Below are 20,917 nucleotides of genomic sequence, written 5' to 3'. Positions count from 1 at the left end.
CTGTATACCTGTAACATATACTATTGTCTATCAACTATACTTCAATAAAAAACAAAGACTGTGGTATGTGGCTTCTTCTGAAGGCACTGGAGCTCTTACGGAAAGAAAATGACAAGCTTGGGTCTTTAAGCTTTCAAGCTCACATTTATGATCAGGATCCAGAGAACTTCTATGACAACCCCAATAAAAACTTTTATGTCTTATAGCCACAGAGCTCACCTGGCTAACATCAGATTTAACTGTGCCATCTGCAGAATCACAATGGAAGGTGAATTCCACAGACTCACCACGTTTCATGGATGAAAGCGAAACTGAATGAGAAAGAATGAGACCCTGAAACTGGGGATGAGGATATTTGGGTGGACACTGCTGAAGCTAAGAATCTGGATACACACACTGCCCCCTCAATGCCACTATGAGCCTCCCTTGCCAGTGGAAATAGAAATAGCCTGCTCTCCTGTATCTGAAGAGATTGGCTTTCCCTGGCTTGAAAATCCTGTAGTAACCTCACCATAAATATTGGGTTGGCCAAAAGTTCATTCGGGTTTTTCCCAAACGAGCTTTTTGGCCAACCCAATATATGGGTAATTTGCTTGCAAGGGAATTCCTCTTCTCCTCAAGACCCAGCTGGACCATCCCTTACCACCACCCGTAACAGGGTTATATACTGACATTCTCTGGGGAACAAGTACAAAGTCCGATTCATGAAGTAGTAATTTATACACAAAAATAACTGTCAAATTTTGCTAATTTGTATTGGTAGAAACCTGGAAAAATCTGTGTGAGAATAGATTCTAAGAGTGTTAGACTAAGGAAAACAAAATATAACACCAGATTGGGCCAATATATTTTATGAGTCGCTTACTAGAGATTTAGGATTTAACAGTTAGCTTATATAGCTAGAAGGGGCTCTAAGAGTTAACTTGTTGCTGACTGAAACTTAGACTCCATGATAGCCCACATTTAATAAGATAGGGAGGCCACAACTTCCCATGGCATAATCTAGAGTCAAGGACCCAAAAGCATAAGCAAATAGAAATGTTGGAGTGAATCTATCATTATAACTTACACACAATCCCTCTACCACTGTACCCGCCAGAGGGCCCAGTAGATAGCTCCTCACTAAGGCTCCAGCTTGTCCATCATACGGGCAAGAGGTCATTAGTCTGGCCATTTAACACTCTGCCAGTTATAAAATTTGCCATGTTGCTACAACATAAGAACTCCCCATTTTCTCTCTCTGGTCCCTTATTTTTTCCTTCATGGTACTTACTACAAACTGCAATTATTTGTTTGTCTTTTTTTGGTTTTGTTTATTTTTGTTTTGTTTATTTTTTTTTCCTATTTGTTTTTTCTGTCTCCTCCACTTGCATATATGTTCCATGAGGGCAAGGACACCATCTATCTTGCTCACTACTGTATCCTAACTGCCTAGCACAGTACCTGGTACACAGGCATTCGATAAAGATTTGCTGAAGGCATAAACAGAGTTAGTCTGTCTTCATCAACATTAAATTCTGGTCCTTCCTTCTTCTGGAATACATATGTTCAGGAAAACATTATCCTCTCAAAGATGATTTACATCTGAGTTAAAAACTTGTACAAACTTATAAATCTCCTCTGTGTATTTATTTCTTCAGCCTAGAATGGATGACCTGGTCTGCTGATATCACCTCTTCCATTAAATTTGTATTATGCCCAGAAAAGCATTTTTCAAAATTTTCAACAACTAAAAAAAAAATTTGTTTCCTCATAATAAAGGTCAATTCAGTGCCTTTACCATCTGTTCCTTCATGAAAAATGTTTGAACAGGATCCTGTCTTTCTCCAGAATCACATTTCTGCCCACAGTCATGTGTCACCTCATATCACAAGTTAACCAAATTCTCAAATATCATTAAAGTATATCTTCTGACTCACTGGGCAATTTTTGTACAGGTTGGAGCACTTGCTGTGAGTGTCATGAGGTAGCTTTTCTTGTTTCTGAATCAAATAAGTGGTGGATTCATTCATAGCACAGCATTTCAAAATTCAACGTTCCATTTAATCAAAAGCTTCTATTTTCTGCCTATGAACGTTTATTTCCAGCAACTAGTAAGTGCATTCATTAACAGTCAGTTTTACACACACACACACCCCACACACATACACACAACATTTTTATCACTATAAGAGTTATTATACACATGACTACAAGTAACTAAGAAACAAACAGTACTAAGATCCAGGCAGTATGTTCAGTTCACCTACTACATAAGTAATAACTACCTCAGGCTCCTTAGTGTCATGCCTTAATTCAAATTCACACCTTAGCAAAACTACAAGATTCTGTATGTCTTGGACCTTCAGGGTTGGTTTTATGTAGTTGAAACCTTGAAAGTTAAAATCCTTAAATGCCCGAGACTTATTGAATATCTCACTTTTGTAAAAGATCTGTGCTCTCAACATGGTTAAAAAAAAAAAATTTAACACACGTTATACCAGGAATCTATGAAGATCTGTTTTTCACCTAAAGATAAAGTGCGTCAATGTGTAATCTGTCCAACAGGACCAGCTATGGTCTGGGTAGAAATAATAACAAAAATATACACCTCACAAGGATGTTTGAAGGATCAAAGAGATAATACATGTGAAGGAATAAATAAATAATAATGTACTACATAAATGTTAGTAGCAGATGGTAATGTTAATAATAAAATAAGTATGTTGTGCACCTTAAACTGCCATAATGTTATATGTCAATTATATCTCAATAAAGCTGGGGAAAAAAATAACATAAAAATACAGTAGACATCCTCTCTCAACTGAATGAATTCGGGCAGTTTGTTGGCTGGCTACATAGAGAAGTCAGTTACAGCAAGGAATCCTAGAAAATGATAAATACACACTGTAACCATTTTATTTTCATTTAAACCATGAATAAGTGTAATTCTTTCACCAAACCTCTGTGTAGGGCCAAGTCCTTATCCGAGTTTAGATCTGCTACCTGGAATTCTAGTCTTTCTTACATAAACCACACTCATAATGCATTATTTATAATTGCAGTTTCAGCTCTCATAAAATACAGCAAAAACTTCAACACATATGAAACAATCAAAACAAATTTCTTCTTACTTTTTATAGTTTTCTCCAATATTTTGAATTTTTCTTGTTTACCCCTAACTTGACAGCCAATTTCTGTTTTTTTTTTTTTGGCTGCACCATGGGACTTGTGAGATCTTAGTTCCCAGACCAGGGATCGAACCCGGGCCCAGCAGTGAATGTGCTGAGTCCTAACCCCTGGACCACCATGGAGTTTCTGACAGCCAATTTCTAAAACAACTTGCTTTTCTCAGTTTTTTCAGAGCTTTTAACTTAGTTATTGTATTCCCCTTTTTAAACTAGTATTGCATCAGTTTACAGAATATTAATAACAAATGCACCCAGCATACGTAAGTTTGGAAACAAATACAACTGACTGTTCATAAGTAAACCATTTGACCTGTAGGAATAAAAGTAGACAAGCATCATACTGAGAAGCCTACAGGTCACAAATAGTCAGCATACTGGGAACATGAGTCAGTACATTTTACCAAGGAAATGGACAGCACTGGTTTATCCAGCTGGTTGGTTAACTGAATATCAGTTGAAAGAGTTTTTGCCGTATTATACTTCAGGTTTCAAGCATAGCTAAGAAAAAAGTTCAAAGTAGTTTCCCTGTCACATGTATATATACTACCTTTTGCATTTCTTCCTCAATCATATAAACCATTTAAAGACAATGAATTCAAAGAGTAAAAAAATGCAAGAATATTTAAATGAAACAACAGAAAAGGAATTCAGATATTTAAGGAGAACATGATAAAATGATCAGAGAATTTGACTCCTGACAAAAGAACCTAAATGAGTCAGTTAAAGACATTTTAAGCAAATTATAATAGTCCTATATTAATTTGAAAAAACTGATGATCCATCTGTGAAACATCCCATTAACAGCATGAAAAAGCAGCTTTCGGAACTATAAATAATTATGTCAGTGCTAGATATCTGCTTGAAAACATTAAATTTAGACTAGCTATATTCCTTTTGTGATCATAACGGGAGGGAAGGGTGATGTGAGAACTTACTTATTTCACTGGAAACCTGGTTCAGTTTGTCCTGTGATCTGCTGATAAGGACAATCTTCATTCCACGCTTTGCCAACTAAAACAATAAAAGAGACACCAAACAGCTGAATGACACCTGCGTGTTTCACTTTAAAATGTAAATTATTGATAGATATATAGTGTCATTTTAAGAAAATCTGACCATATGATAATCCAAGGTAAAAAACTAATAAACCCGAATGCAATGAATGGGCAAAACAAAATGAAGACTTTACAAAAAGATTCCCCAAAGGGTTATCTTTCTCAATCAAGCTAGTATATAAAAGTCATAGGGTTTTAGAAAAAGGAAGACTTTTATTTTGGACTTGTCTATACTTAGTATTTTTTAATCATAAGTATCCATTACTTTTTTAATTGAAAAATTAGCTTTAAAAACATTTTCATTTTAGAGAGGATACATCAAGACTGCAGAACTGGCAAAGAAAACCACAGTTAAAATGTTAGGAATTCCTAAAAATTGAATCAATTTTAAAATGTTTATTTAAACATAAGACTTTATGGACTACAAAGGCCAACTAAGAGAGTTTATTGGATGACTTAAAAAAGAATTTCCTGAGGGGTATCCTCTATGTACTTCCCCAGTGCTGTGTAAGTGCTTCATAGAATGAATGATTTATGGGAACACGGTTTCTACCCCAGAGACCCATAAATACAGGGGCAGAGGAAAAAAACACTGATATACACAGAACTTTTTACTGAACTACTCCAGACAGTATATAAATGAGAATAAATTAGGTGCTATGAACTATAAGTGATTTAGTGAACTAATTTTCCAGTCCTAAATCCTCAAGCCAACTTTTATGAACAGTAGTACTGCAAATGAGAAGATATGGAAGAACATTTTTTTATAAAAATAATTAAGGTTGGCAATAATTTACTAAATTAATCATTTATAAAACATCTAAAGAACCCATGAATATATACTGATAGTTTTTCTAAAAAATTAATGGGAGAGAAAGAACAAGGAAAAGCTGCGTTTTATAGAAAAACAGCATCTAATGTAAATGTAAAAGGAGAGATATTATCGTTAAAAAATTACCGTTTTTCTTCCCTAACATAGGAAGGGAAATAGCCACCCAAGTCCAGGAAGCACAGTCCCAGGCAGGATAAACCCAAGGAGAAACACGCCAAGATACACAGTAATCAAACTTACAAAAATTAAACACAAAGAAAAATTATTGAAAGCAACAAGGGAAAAACGACAAATAACATACAAGGGAACACGTATAAGGTTAACAGCTGATTTCTCAGCAGAAACTCTACAAGCCAGAAGGGAGTGGCATGGATATTTAAAGTGATGAAAGGGAAGAACCTACAACCAAGATTACTCTACCCGGCAAGGATCTCATTCACATTTGACAGAGAAATCAAAAGCTTTACAGACAAGCCAAAGCTAAGAGAATTCAGCACCACCAAACCAGCTCTACAACAAATGCTAAAGGAACTTCTCTAAGTGGGAAACACAAGAGAAGAAAAGGACGTACAAAAACAAACCCATAACAATTAAGAAAATGGTAATAGGAACATACATTACTGACAATTACATTAAACGTCAATGGATTAAATGCTCCAACCAAAAGACACAGGCTAGCTGAATAGATACAAAAACAAGACCCATATATATGCTGTCTACAAGAGACCAACTTCAGACCTAGGCACACATACAGACTGAAAGTGAGGGGATGGAAAAAGATATTCCATGCAAATGGAAATCAAAAGAAAGCTGGAGTAGCAACACTCATATCAGATAAAATAGACTTTAAAATAAAGAATGTTACAAGAGACAAGGAAGGACACTACATAATGATCAAGGGATCAATCCAAGAAGATGATAAACATATATGCACCCAACATAGGAGCACCTAAATACAAAAGGCAACTGCTAACAGCTAGAAAAGAGGAAATCGACAGTAACACAATAATAGTGGGGGACTTTAACACCTCACTTACACCAATGGACATATCATCCAGACAGAAAATTAATAAGGACACACAAGCTTTAAATGACACAATAGACCAGATAGATTTCATTGATATTTATAGGACATTCCATCCAAAAACAGCAGATTACACTTTCTTCTCAAGTGCACACGGAATATTCTCCAGGATAGATCACATCTTGGGTCACAAATCAAGCCTCAGTAAATTTAAGAAAACTGAAATCATATCAAGCATCTTTTCTGACCACAACGCTATGAGATTAGAAATCAATTACAGGGAAAAAAATGTAAAAAACACAAACACATGGAGGCTAAACAATACGTTACTAAATAGCCAAGAGATCACTGAAGAAATCAAAGAGGAAATCAAAAAATACCTACAGACAAATTACAAAGAAAATACAACAATCCAAAACCTATGGGATGCAGCAAAAGCAGTTCTAAGAGGGAAGTTTATAGCTATACAAGCCTACCTCAAGAAACAAAAAAAAAATCTCAAATAAACAATCTAAACTTACACCTAAAGGAACTAGAGAAAGAACAACAAGCAAAATCCAAAGTCAGCAGAAGGAAAGAAATCATAAAGATCAGAGCAGAAATACATGAAATAGAAACAAAGAAAACAATAGCAAAGCTCAATAAAACTAAAAGCTGGTTCTTTGAGAAGATAAACAAAACTGATAAACCTTTAGCCAGACTCATCAAGAAAAACAGGGAGAGGACTCAAATCAATAAAATTAGAAATGAAAAAGGAGAAGTTACAACGGACACCACAGAAATACAAAGCATCATAGGAGACTACTAAAAGCAACTCTATGCCAATAAGATGGACAACCTGGAAGAAATGGACAAATTCTTAGAAAGGTATAACCTTCCAAGAATGAACCAGGAAGAAATAGAAAATATGAACAGACCAATCACAAATAATGAAATTGAAACTGTGATTAAAAATCTTCCAACAAACAAAAGCCCAGGACCAAATGGCTTCACAGGTGAATTCTATCAAACATTTAGAGAAACGCTAATACCCATATTTCTCAAACTCTTCCAAGAAATTGCAGAGGAAGGAATACTAACAAGCTCATTCCATGAGGCCACCATCACCCTGATACCAAAACCAGAAAAAGATCCTACAAAAAAAGAAAATTACAGACCAATATCACTGATGAATACAGATGCAAAAATCCTCAACAAAACACTAGCAAACAGAATCCAACAACACATTAAAAGGATCATACACCATGATCAAGTGGGATTTATCCCAGGGATGCAAGGATTCTTCAATATACACAAATCAATGTGATACACCATATTAACAAATTGAAGAAGAAAAACCATATGATCATCTCAATTGATGCAGAAAAAGCTTTTGACAAAATTCAACACCCATTTATGATAAAAACTCTCCAGAAAGTGGGCACAGAGGGACCCTACCTCAACATAATAAAGGCCATATACGACAAACCCACAGCAAACATCATTCTCAATGGTGAAAAACTGAAAGCATTTCCTCTAAGATCAGGAACAAGACAAGGATGTCCACTCTCACCACTATTTTTCAACATAGTTTTGGAAGTCCTAGCCACAGCAATCAGAGAAGAAAAAGAAATAAAAGGAATACAAATTGTCACTGTTTGCAGATGACATGATACTATACATAGAGAATCTGAAAGATGCCACTAGAAAACTACTAGAGCTAATCAATGAATTTGGTAAAGTTGAAGGATACAAAATTAATGCACAGAAATCTTTTGCATTCCTATACACTAATGATGAAAAATCTGAAAGAGAAATTAAGGAAACACTCCCATTTACCACTGCAACAAAAAGTATAAAATACCTAGGAATAAACCTGCCTAGGGAGACAAAAGACCTGTATGCAGAAAACTATAAAACACTAATGAAAGAAATTAAAGATGATACCAACAGATGGAGAGATATACCATGTTCTTGGATTGGAAGAATCAATATTGTGAAAATGACTATACTAACTAAAGCAATCTACAGATTCAGTGCAATCCCTATCAAATTACCAGTAGCATTTTTTACAGAACTAGAATAAAAAATCATATATTCTGTATGGAGACACAAAAGACCCCGAATAGCCAAAGCAGTCTTGAGGGAAAAAAACAGAGCTGGAGGAATCAGACTCCTTGACTTCAGACTATACTACAAAACTACAGTAATCAAGACAATATGGTACCGGCACAAAAACAGAAATTTAGATCAATGGAACAGGATGGAAAGCCCAGAGATAAACCCACGCACATATGGTCACCTTTTCTTTGATAAAGGAAGTAAGAATACACAGTGGAGAAAAGACAGCCTCTTCAATAAGTGGTGCTGGGAAAACTGGACAGCTACATGTAAAAGAATGAAATTAGAACACTCCCTAACACCATACACAAAAATAAACTCAAAATGGATTAGAGACCTAAATGTAAGACTGGACACTATAAAACTCTTAGAGGAAAACATAGGAAGAACACTCTTTGACATAAATCACAGCAAGATCTTTTTTGACCCACCTCCTAGAGTAACGGAAATAAAAACAAAAATAAACAAATGGGACCTAATGAAACTTAAAAGCTCTTGCAAAGCAAAGAAAACTACAAACACGACAAAAAGACAACCCTCAGAATTGGAGGAAATGTTTGCAAACAAATCAACATACAAAGAATTAATCTCCAAAATATACAAAGAGCTCATGCAGCTCAATATTAAAAAAACAAACAACCCAATCCAAAAATGGGCAGAAGACCTAAATAGACATTTCTCCAAAGAAGACATACAGATGGCCAAGAAGCACATGAAAAGCTGCTCAACATCACTAATTATTAGAGAAATGCAAATCAAAACTACAATGAGGTATCACCTCACACCAGTTAGAATGGGCATCATCAGAAAATCTACAAACAGTAAATGCTGGAGAGGGTGTGGAGAAAAGGGAACCCTCTTGCACTGTTGGTGGGAATGTAAATTGATACAGCCACTATGGAGAACAGTATGGAGGTTCCTTAAAAAACTGAAAATAGAATTACCATATGACCCAGCAATCCCACTACTGGGCATATACCCAGAGAAAACCATAATTCAAAAAGACACATGCACCCCAATGTTCATTGCAGCACTATTTACAATAGCCAGGTCATGGAAGCAACCTAAATGCCCATCGAGAGATGAATGGATAAAGAAGATGTGGCACATATATACAATGGAATATTACTCAGCCATAAAAAGGAACGAAATTGGGTCATTTGTAGAGACGTGGATGGGTCTAGAGACTGTCATACAGAGTGAAGTCAGAAAGAGAAAAACAAATATCGTATATTAACGCATATTATATGGAACCTAGAAAAATGGTACAGATGAATGGGTTTGCAGGGCAGAAATAGACACAGATGTAGAGAACAAATGTATGGACACCAAGGGGGGGAAGCGGTGGGGCTGGGGGTGGTGGTGTGATGAATCGGGCGATTGGGATTGACATGTATACACTGATGTGGATAAAATTGATGACTAATAAGAACCTGCTGTATAAAAAATTAAATTAAATAAAATTCAAAAGTTCAGAAAAACCGTTTTTAAACCACCCTAGTAACAACTAATTTAGGCAAAAAACAGCAACACATGATGGGTGGAAGATTGTTGGGAAATGAAATATTCATATAGTCTCAAAGTATCATCCCACAGATTCTTTATTAATTACAAAGGGGAAAAGGTACTTTTATAATGGAAAATTATGGTAGACAACATCTTAATAAATGATTTACTTTAATATAATCAATAAAGGAACAAATGGACTTCTTGTGGCTCCTGATAAGATAAACTCAAAAGAATACAGTATCACCTGTGTAGCATTCCTGCTAAAAAATGTTTAACTTGAATCTAATTATGAGGAAACAATCAGACAAATCCATATTGAGAAATCTAAAAAACAACTGGCTTAGGTTTTTTCAAAAATGCCACTGTTATAAAAGAAAAAAGAGAAAAAAAGGAGGGGCTAGGGAACGCTCCTAGTCAAGAGATATGACATTAAGAAGCAATGCATAATCCTTAAATGGATTTTGGAAGAAAAAAAGAAGCTCTATGAAAGACATTAATGGGACAATTGGGAAACTTGTATCTGGACTGTATATTGTATAATAGTACTGTGTCAAGTTAAACTTCCTATGTGTGACCACTGTACTGTGGTTACAATGGTGAATATTCTAGTTCTCAGAAGCTTCAAGCTGAAATATTTAGGAGTGAACTGTTACAATGTCTGTAACTCCCAAATAGTCCAGCCAAATTATAATTATAATGATAAGTTAAATGTAGCAAAATGTTAACAGCTGGCGAATCCTTGTGAAAGGTGTGTGGGTGTTCATTGTATACTCTTCTTGAAACTTTTCTGTAGTTTTCATACTCAAAATAAAAAGCTGAGAAAACAAAGGATTTTTTTTTAAAACCCTTTTTAAAGGACAAATGAGAGATTCAATGGATCTGTCAGGACCTTCATCACAATCGGGCAATATCAGAGGCTATTGGTGCCTCTGTGGAACTGGAAGGCAGGGAAGCTCTCCTTCACAGGAGAGGTTTGTACAGTGGTCTTCAAACTATGATGGTTTCCCCTCCTTCAATTACATTACAGAGAACTTGAATCTTTTGCCTCTGTCTGTCAATATCTGTCCATCACAGTCCTTCTTGTGAAAATGACGCCATGGACTTGTTTGGAGATGTAACCACTCTCTAATAATCTGTCTACCTTTTGGAAAATAATACAAAACAATTAACTTTAAAAACTGAGAACTGTCTATAGTTACACAATATAAAATAAAATTACACTAAAATTTTCACAACTCCAACTTTCCAGGATAAAAAGTTTGACACACATTTTGCACAAAAATTTGTTTTAAAGTTGTGTTTAAGCAACATAGCATTTCTAACAAGATCGAAACAAAGTACATCTATTATATGGTGTAACACTATATTTGTGCTTTTAACTTCAAAAATCAAAACTACTATAAGAGATCATTCTGTATCTGTTCTTATATTCTTATACCAAAAAGAAAAGTCTTGAAAATTACCTACCTCTTCTGCATATGATTTTCCAATTCCATCAGTACTACCTGTGACAACTGAGAAAAGAAACAAGTAACAGTTTAGTTTAAGAATTACAATGTAGAACTGATCACAATTAGGACCCACCAATTAGACCACAAGAAGACCTGTGTAATACAGTTGACCCTTGAACAACATGGGTTTGAACTGCGAGGGTCCACCTATACGCGGATATTTTTTCCAATAAATACATACTACAGTACTACACGATCCAAGGTTGGTTGAATCCGCAGATGCAAAACCTCGGAAGCAAGATCCAGATACTGAGAGCCAAATGTAAAGTTATACTTTAATTTCCAACTGCGTGGAGGGTCCGTTCCCCTCACCCTCCCATGCTGTTCAAGGGTCAACTGTACTTGATGTAAAAGATGGAGCAATTACCAGTGGCTCAAATTTAGGAATGAATACCCATGACAATGGCTAAAATTTAAAAGACTGCAATACCAAGTGTTGACAAGGATGTGGAGCAACTAGAACTCTCATACATTGCTGGTGGCACTGTAAATTGACACAGTCATTTTGGAAAAACGATTTTACATTATGTCTAGAAATAAATGTGTGCCTATCTATGACTTAACAATTTCCAAGAGGTAATAGGCATCATGTCTACCAAAACAATGTCCGTGGTAGCTTTATTTATGTATAGTCGGTAAACATGCCCAAATAATAAACTACAAGAGAATGAGTAAGTAAATTAAGATATATTAACACAGTACGCAGTGAGAAGCCCGCGCACTGCAAAGAAGAGTAGCCCCCCCTCGCCGCAACTAGAGAAAGCCCACGCACAGCAACAAAGACCCAACACAGCCAAAAATAAATAAAATAATTAATTAAAAAAAGAGCTTAAAAAAACAGATATATTCACACAATACTAAATAGCAATTAAAAAAAAAAAGAACTACCAATACACTCAAAACAAGAACAAATCTCCCAGACATTATGTTGAGTGAAAAAAGCCTGAGATAAAAGTGTACAAGCTGTTGGGCTTCCCTGGTGGCGCAGTGGTTGGCAGTCTGCCTGCCGGTGCAGGGGACACAGGTTCGAGCCCTGGTCAGGGAAGATCCCACATGCCACGGAGCGACTAAGCCCGTGAGCCACAACTACTGAGCCTGCGCATCTGGAGCCGGTGCTCCGCAACGGGAGAGGCCGCGACAGTGAGAGGCCCACGCACCGCGATGAAGAGTGGCCCCCACTCGCCGCAACTGGAGAAAGCCCTCGCACAGAAACAAAGACCCAACACAGCCAAAAATAAATAAATAAATAAAAATTTTTAAAAAAGTGTACAAGCTGTTATGATTCCATTTATGCAATTTCAAAAAGGGCAAAACTAATCTATAAAGATATAAGTGATAATATTGGTTACCCCGAGTAACGGGGTAGATGACAGGGAAGAGGCATTAAGAGAACCTTCAGGACGTAGGAAATATTCTATACCTTGTTGTGTATGTGTGTATGTAAAAATTCATATAGCTGTACAATTAAGTACACACTGTATCTGTTATACCTTAATAAACTTTTTTTTAATTATAGTTAGTAGAAATTGAATAATATCTATTTCTTCTATGGGAGAGCATATTTCTCTTAAAAGCTCTAAAACCTTATGTAGCATAAACATTTGAAAATGATAATGGGTCAGGCTAGACCATGGTATCTTATCTCTAAAATACCGGAATCATGTTTGTTACAAATTCATAGCATGGTTTTGAATAGCATCGCAAAAGGTTAGGGATGTCCCCCAAAATTCTCTATGAGTTTTCCCAAACCATTTATAAATTATGGAAACCAAGTTATGGTGTAAAGTAGGATTTTCTTGTATTTGTCCTAAAACCACTTCTTTGAAATTACATGATGGTCCCTACTTTTACTATGCAGAAATATGGCAAACATATCTAAATTCTTCCTAGCCATATCTTTCATAATCATAATAGATTATGAAATAATAGAATAAGTTATAAAATCGTATCTGTCTAGATCTACTTATCTGTCTCCATCTCCCTTTGTCTCCCCCCCTCTATCTCCTCCTCTTTTTCTTCCTCTCCCTCCCTGCTTGCTCCACCCCCTGTCATCTGTTGAAGACATTAGGTCATACATTTATACTTAACCAGCCTGTCATTGGTTGATTGCATCCTCCTGATGTCATTTAACATGTTCTTCCATCCCCTAAAAGTTAGCTGTAGATGATCAAATTCAAGTTTGATTTTTTGGGTAAGAATACTTCGTAAGTGATATTGCATATTTCCATCAGGAGGCACATGTTTGCTAACCTTACTTTTTGTTATATTAGCAGCCATTGATGATCACCACTGAGACACATTATTTCATTAGATATTGCAAAATGGTGATATTTGAATTCTATCATCCCGTTTTCATTTAGTAGCTGGAATAGTTCCATCGAGAAATGACTCCTCATCAGTTATTTGATTACAAATGATACAGAGTTTGCACAGGAACACAAGATAAATGTTTGATTCTTTTTCTCCTTTACCAGTTTTCAAAGTAAATTGGTTCTCTGGCATCTCCCAAAGGTAACTTATGCATTTTTATGATTGTGGTTTTGTTTACAAGAAACATTACTAACTCATGGATTTAAACATTCATAGCAGAACCCATCTATATGAAATTAAGTATCATATGAGAGTTCCTCAACCTCATGATCAATTCAGTTGCATATTTCTGTAACTCTTCATCTCCTGAGTACTTTGGAAGTATGGGGACCCAAGTTTTATACTGTATTCCTGTTACTGATGCACTAATGTGTCACACATGAAGTATAAACATTTCCTGTTTCCAATTCTCTCCTTTTCCTTCTGTGATAAACTTTTCTGCTCTCTCCAAGATCCCCAGAATCTTACCTACTCGCCGCTTCCTTCAAAGCCTTGTTCAAACTTCACCAACTAATTCCACTGTTCATATAACTTCAAACAAAAGGAACCTCTCCCTCCCCTAAGCTCCCTTAGCCCTTTACATGCACTTCTCTTACAGCACTTACCACTCTCTACTTTGAATTGCATTTTCTTACGTGTACACGTCTTAATTCTTCTACCAGATTCCAGGCTCCTTGCTACGTGATGTGCACAAGGTAGGTGCTCAGTAGACATTTGCTGAATGCATGAATGATGCTCACGTTTACTTGGTCTTACAAACTACAAAACACACAGGACTTGGACGATTTCCCTGAGAACCTGGTTTCTCAAAGTTCTTCACTTTACAAGTACAGTACCTTATATTCTCCTAATCTGTCTGCCACTCAATCTGTCCATTCACAGAGCCTTTGGTACCTAGATTATTCTGTTTATTCTCTACAACTGTGGAGCAAGCAAATCCTATATGTGATTACAGCATTGAATCAGTGGCAACATCAGATTTTCTCAGATTGTGTGCTTTAAAATCCCTCAATAAGAAATGCTCAATAATTAAACTACAATAAAGTCACTCCAAATAATGCATCTAGAATTTCTGGCTGGAATATACATATTTCAGAAGAACACAGATGACTCTGGTGTGTGTGTGTGTGTGTGTGTGTGTGTGTTTGTGTGTGTGTGTGTGTTTGTGTGTATTTAACATTGTCAACCCCAGGCTGAGCTAAAGCAGCATACCACACTTTAAAAATAGTCCTGGAGGACTTCCCTGGTGGTGCAGTGGTTAAGAATCCGCCTGCCAGTGCAGGGGACATAAGTTCGAGCCCTGGTCCGGGAAGACCCCACATGCCACGGAGCAACTAAGCCCATGCACCACAACTACTGAGCCTGAGCTCTAGAGCCCGCGTGCCACAACCACTGAAGCCCGCATGCCTAGAGCCCGTGCTCCACAACAAGAGAAGCCACCACAATGAGAAGCCCATGCACTACAACGAAGAGTAGCCCCCGCGCGCAGCAACAAAGACCCAACACAGCCAAAAATAAATAAAAATAAAATAAATTTAAAAAAAAATAATCCTGGATAGCTCAGAATATGCCAGGACTAGAGATTATAAAATTTGCCTAAGGGATATCAAACCTTCCTTTTCCAGATTCTCCAGTTTTTGGAGTTTGTAGTGGGTACCGTTAGAGCACCAACCACATCCTCCCCTCCAGCACAGAGGTCTTCAGGCAGTCCTCTTGCCAGGAGTGTTATCTGCTGTCAGCTCACAAGTGAGCATCTCCCAGGAACTGCCCTCAGCCAAAGGGAGCTGCCTTGCCCGAGGTTACAGTGCCTCCCCTGGGCAGTACATGTCTAATGACTGGTCCACACAAAGATCCAGCTCCCTTACTTCACTTAAGCATCTCTGAAGCACCATCCCAGGTTCAGAGCTTCCCATGGGATCAGGTTTGACTCTGCATCACAGTTTGACTTCTCCCTCTGCCCTACTCGGCTCCCTTTGCTTCCTCACAGGTGCTCTTCCTGAGAGCATCCCCCAAAGCACCCCCCCACATACACACATCTCACTGTCCAAGTTTATTTCCTGATGAACTACTGACAGCCTACAGTCAAGCTCCTTCTTTTTTTTTTTTTTTTTTTAAAGGTTTGCAATTTTTTTTTTAAATTTATTTATTTATGGCTGTGTTGGTTCTTCGTTTCTGTGTGAGGGCTTCCTCCAGTTGCGGCAAGAGGAGGCCACTCTTCATCGCGGTGCGCGGGCCTCTCTTGTTGCGGAGCACAGGCTCCAGACACGCAGGCTCAGTAATTATGGCTCACGGGCCCAGTTGCTCCGTGGCATGTGGGATATTCCCAGACCAGGGCTCGAACCCGTGTCCCCTACATTGGCAGGCAGACTCTCAACCACTGCACCACCAGGGAAGCCCCAAGCTCCTTCTTTTTAAAGTGATTTTATTTATGTCTAAGTAATACATAACTTAGTCCACAAAAGATAATAGTTACAAATTTTTAGGCCAAAAACAGCAGGACTTTACCCCTATCCTTCTGCACCTTCCTATTCCATCCCCAGAAGCAACCATTTTCATTGCTTTTAACTGTTTTTCCTTATCTTTACATGTTCTAAATCCTACGTTACACTGTAATTTCCTGATTCATCAATATGTTACTTGGCTCATTAAGGTTGATGAGAACTTTCACTCCCTTTATATTTTCCCCATCCTTCCAATGAAGTTATATCACAAGATTCTGTCACTTGTCAGTGTTTACCTTATTGTAATACTGCAACTCAATTCTGATATTAACCACCCAGAGTTAGTACAGATCCCACAGGTGAAAGACATGGTCCCCAGCAAAACTGCCCACGATGCAGGCACCAGCCACAAGTTCAGGGGTCCCTAGGCCACCAACACTTGTGACTTACTTGGCTACAAAGTTCCCGGTTCCCATAACTCCTCAGGTTCAATAATTCACTAGAATGACTCACAGACCTCAGGATAACTTACAGTTCATGATTACGGCTTTATAATAAAGGATACAAATCAGGACCAACCAAATGAATAAGCCACTTAGGGCAAGGTCAAGGGTGGTCCCAAATGCAGAGCTTCCATGCCCTCTCTGAATCAGGGCAGGCCATCCCCCCACCCTCACCCAGCACTTCAATGTGTTCACCCACTAGGAAGAACCTACATCAAGCTTCAGGGTCCAGAGTTTTCACTGGGGTTTCATTACAAAGGTATGGTTGACTGAATCATTGGTCACAGGACTGAACTCAATCTCCAACTCCCCCCTTCCCTCCCCAGAGGTTGGAAGGTTGAGTTGGTATCACAAGGCTCAAAGCTCCAATCTTCTGATCACATGGTTGGTGTTTCTGGCAGGACCAGCCCCCATCCTGAAGCTCTGTGCAGTCCCACCTTGAGTGACTTCATTAGTATGAACTATCAGAGCCCACCATAAATAACAAAGACACTCCTATCACTTAGGAAATTCCAAGGATCTAGATGCTCCCTCCCAGGAACAAAGGTCAGTCAAATTCTTTAGTATACAACAATTACTGTGGCTAGAAAAATATATTATCCACTAGTGAACCAAACAGTATAGTAGAATTACATTCTCTTCCCTAATCAACGTTTTTGTTCTCCTGGAGTTAAAATTGCCTTTTTATTGCATTTGCGTAGTTTTCTTTTTAAATTTTCCCCCAGTCTCTAACAGCCTCTCAATATAATTTTCCACATGATCAACCCCATCAATTTGTTCCATTACTTTTTTTTTTTTTCCCCTTAAAGATCGCCTTCACAGAGCACTCCAGCTTTCATCCTATCCAACCTGGAATACTCTGTGGCACAGCTATTGTTCTAGAACATAATCTTGGGAATTCCCTTGGACTGTCTCTCCTGGGTTGAAGCTCTCGTTTTCTAGATCTTGTTCTATTCCCTCATTATGCAGCACATCTAGCTTCCCAAGAAAGGATGCATGAAGATACACTTTGTAAACATTTTGAAAAGTAAATTTTAGATTTTAAAATAAGTTTTAGACTTACTAAAAAAAAAAAGTGAAGATAATACAGAGTATTCCCTACACTCCAAGCCAGTTTATCCTATTACTAACATCTTACATTAGTATGGTAAATTTGTCACAATTAATGAACCAATTATGATACATTATTATTAACTAAAGTTCATATTTTTTCAGACTGTCTTGTTACTGAGTGTCCTTCTGTTCTAGGATGCCATCCAGAATATCATATTACATTTAGTTATCACGTCTCTTCGTGTGACAGAAGCAAATTTTTTTTACATTTTTATATCTTTAAAATTAAAGTCTATATTCTAACTTCACACATAATAGTTTAACTAGTGTGGACAAAGAATGTTGCCTGCCATATCAGTAAACAACGGATGTTGAGGCCATCAAGCCACAGCCACCCCCAAGTATGCACCCTGAGGGGATTCAGGATGGAGAAAAACAGGATACTGGCCTTTTAGGGTGCATATCAAAGGAATGACTTCAATAAACGCAGTCTCTTGCATCTTCCCACACATGGAAAAGCGCTAAATTCATTAACTCGAGAAGTCTGGTTTTCTTTAATTAACAGCGATCTTTTGATTACTTGGTTTTGTTGTGAAAACTCCTATGTATCCCGGCTCCTCCCTTATCTCCCTCAGTGCTATTTGAGAGGCTGTCTCCTGGGCTTACGTCCTCAGTATGTCCACTGAATAAAACATAATTTCAACTTTTAGGTTGTGCATTTTTTTTTAAGTCGACACTAGGTATGGAATTCTAAACAGATCATTTTTAACAAAAAATTAAAAACAACTCTCCATTGCACCAGTATTGTTTAAAAAGAATGTTTCACCATTCTCATTTCAGACAATTTGCACATGAACTTTTTGGTCACTGGGGCTTTTAGGATTGTTACTTAATCTTTAGGAGTCTCTCATGGTAACAGAGCTTAGGCTGGGTGCTTTTCCATTCATTGGTGCTAGGCATTGATGGGCCTTAAAATCCATGATCTTCAATTCTGGCAATTTTCTTATGTATTAATTCTTTGATAATTTCTTCACATTTTTCTCTAGAATTTCCATTAATCAGAGTTCAGACATAAGAGTGTCTCTATTAATCTTACTTTTCTTCTTGTTTACTTTCCTGGAAATTTCTTCAACTTTTATCTTCCAAATGTTCTATTGACTTTTTAAACTTAGGTTGCCAATTTTTTAATTTTGAAGAGCTCTTCTGTATTGATTGCTCTTTCTCTTTTTAAAGCAGCAGTTTATTCTTATTATAAATCCATTATCTTATCTCTGAGGACATTAATTAGACTTTGTTTACATATTTATACTTTCTTCTACTCTTTTATTCTGTTTCCTCTAAGTTCCTTTTGATTGTTTTGGTCTGTCTCATCTTGAAGGCAATAATATGGCAATTAGTGTACATGGGTGGGATGACTACACTGTGACCCCCACTATAGGGTAATCGATGGGCAAACCAGCTTTTTGATTAGGGAATCCACAAGTCAGTATCTGCATTTTCTCTAGGACCCTTCAGTATCTCTTAAGCATTTCCCAAATTCCAGTCTTCTGGCTGCTGGGTAGTTGGGCAGCTATTAAGTCTGTAGACTTTTCACTTAACCCCTGTTCTCAGTCTCGTATCTCACCTCTGCCCTCTTCTGTGCCCAATTTTCTGGAGTCTCAAGCACATCTGGTTCAGAGACCTTCCCCATCCCTGTCTTTTGAGGTACCTGATACTTCGAATTCCTGTGCTTTTCTGGGGTGCAGAGCAAACTTGCTTGCTTCCCAATGGTGGACCACCCATGAGCACTCAGGTGTCGGCTCGGTGAGGTAAGTTATCACTCTTCCAATTTCATTTGCTGTGACTGGGGATGAGGGATTTCAGAAGTTCCCCAGTTTCATCAAAATGGTGCTTTCTGTTCCTTATTCTCCTAATTATTAGAGAGGATTTCCAAGAGATAAAAGGCTAGAAATACTGTTACTTGGCTATTTTAAAACTGCAAGTCCCCCAAGGTCCCTCTTAAACATTTTAAAGTAGACTAAGTTGAGAATAAATACAAAACACACTTCTCAAAAGATTTAGCTTTATGCTCCCAACAAGAACATTTTTTCCTATCATTTGCTATTAACTATCAAATTTAAATCAAACTAACAGTTTTTAGAAACTATTATGTATATGACTACAGAGAATACAATGATGTATAAGACCCACTGTGGATATTAGGTGTTCCATAAATCACCCATTTCATGGTTAAGTCTTCAAATATTAAACAGAAATAATATGACTTTAAATTGTAAAAATATTAAAAATTTAGCCTCTGATCTTTTTAGATAGATAAAAATATCACTTTTCCATATTCTGATAATTCTCAAAACCAAATGCAGAACTGTATAGTTATACATAAGTCAGATACTGCCTCACAAGTATGTTTTTTTCCTGAGAAAATAGAAAAGTATAAAAATTATTTTATGGGCACAAAGAAACAAAAAATAAAATTGGAAACCAAGAGCCTCCTTTATTCATCTCTGTAAGCACCACTGCAGTTCTATAATAATCAGAGTCATGTACAATGGCCAGGCAATGGGGGATCAAGTATCATTTCCCCATCAAAGGAAATGACAAATTCTTTAGTTCTCTAAGTCATATGATAGGTAATATTTTTGAAATAATGTACAGACACAACCAAGTCATCTGTCAAACTTTACTCACTCATAAAAGTTTTACTTGATGCCAAAAAAAAATAATAATAAATTTGTTTATTTAAGACAGGGAGGATGGGGACAAGGATTATCCTGCCTTTGCTTTTAAAGATATATTCTTTGCTTTAAAGCTACATACCTTCCAAAAGTAGTAGCAGAGACAGCAGCTCATAGTTGGATAGAAAAAAAATCCTTGGGTCTTTCCTGGTGGCACAGTGGTTAAGAACTCGCCTGCCAATGCAGGGGACATGGGTTCGAGCCCTGGTCCGGGAAGATCCCACATGCGGCAGAGCAACTCAGCCTGTGCTCTAGAGCCCACGAGCCACAACTACTGAAGCTAATTAAAGCATACCTTAAATCAAAATTCTTTTGGCAGTTGTTCTGGGGGCACTGGGGAAATACAGGGAAGAGGTTACTATTTTTTACTCTTCTTACTGTTGGTATTTTTTAACCGTGTGCTTGTATTGTCTTTCTAAAAACAGAAGTCCTTTCCTACCAGGAATAGAAAGATGGTGTAAACTGATCCAGCAGGTTCTTCATCTATTCCAGTTTCCCAAAAATCAATGTAGCACTGCTTAAGTCAGTGTTTCCTAAGGTCACCTAATACCTTCTTAAAACTGATTTTTTTTTTTTTTTAGAAATTCACGTTCTTTTATTTATTTATTTATTTA

General features: G+C 37.2%; 1 protein-coding gene across 1 annotated transcript in view; it reads right to left on the bottom strand.

The window, feature by feature from the left end:
- HSD17B12 (hydroxysteroid 17-beta dehydrogenase 12) overlaps positions 1-20,917 on the bottom strand; it is a 178,894-nt gene that overhangs the window by 111,841 nt on the left and 46,136 nt on the right. Inside the window, exons 2-3 of the mRNA XM_059931416.1 lie at positions 11,158-11,204; positions 4,106-4,181 (exon numbers count right to left, since the gene is read on the bottom strand). Of these exons, the coding sequence (XP_059787399.1) occupies positions 4,106-4,181; positions 11,158-11,204 (123 nt within the window). The remainder of the gene's footprint in view (positions 1-4,105; positions 4,182-11,157; positions 11,205-20,917) is intronic.

The sequence above is a fragment of the Balaenoptera ricei genome, chromosome 8 (genome assembly GCF_028023285.1).
Source record: "Balaenoptera ricei isolate mBalRic1 chromosome 8, mBalRic1.hap2, whole genome shotgun sequence".
Taxonomy (NCBI): domain Eukaryota; kingdom Metazoa; phylum Chordata; class Mammalia; order Artiodactyla; family Balaenopteridae; genus Balaenoptera; species Balaenoptera ricei.
Note: the sequence above shows the minus strand (reverse complement) of the source record. Positions and strands in the feature narration are given on the sequence as shown.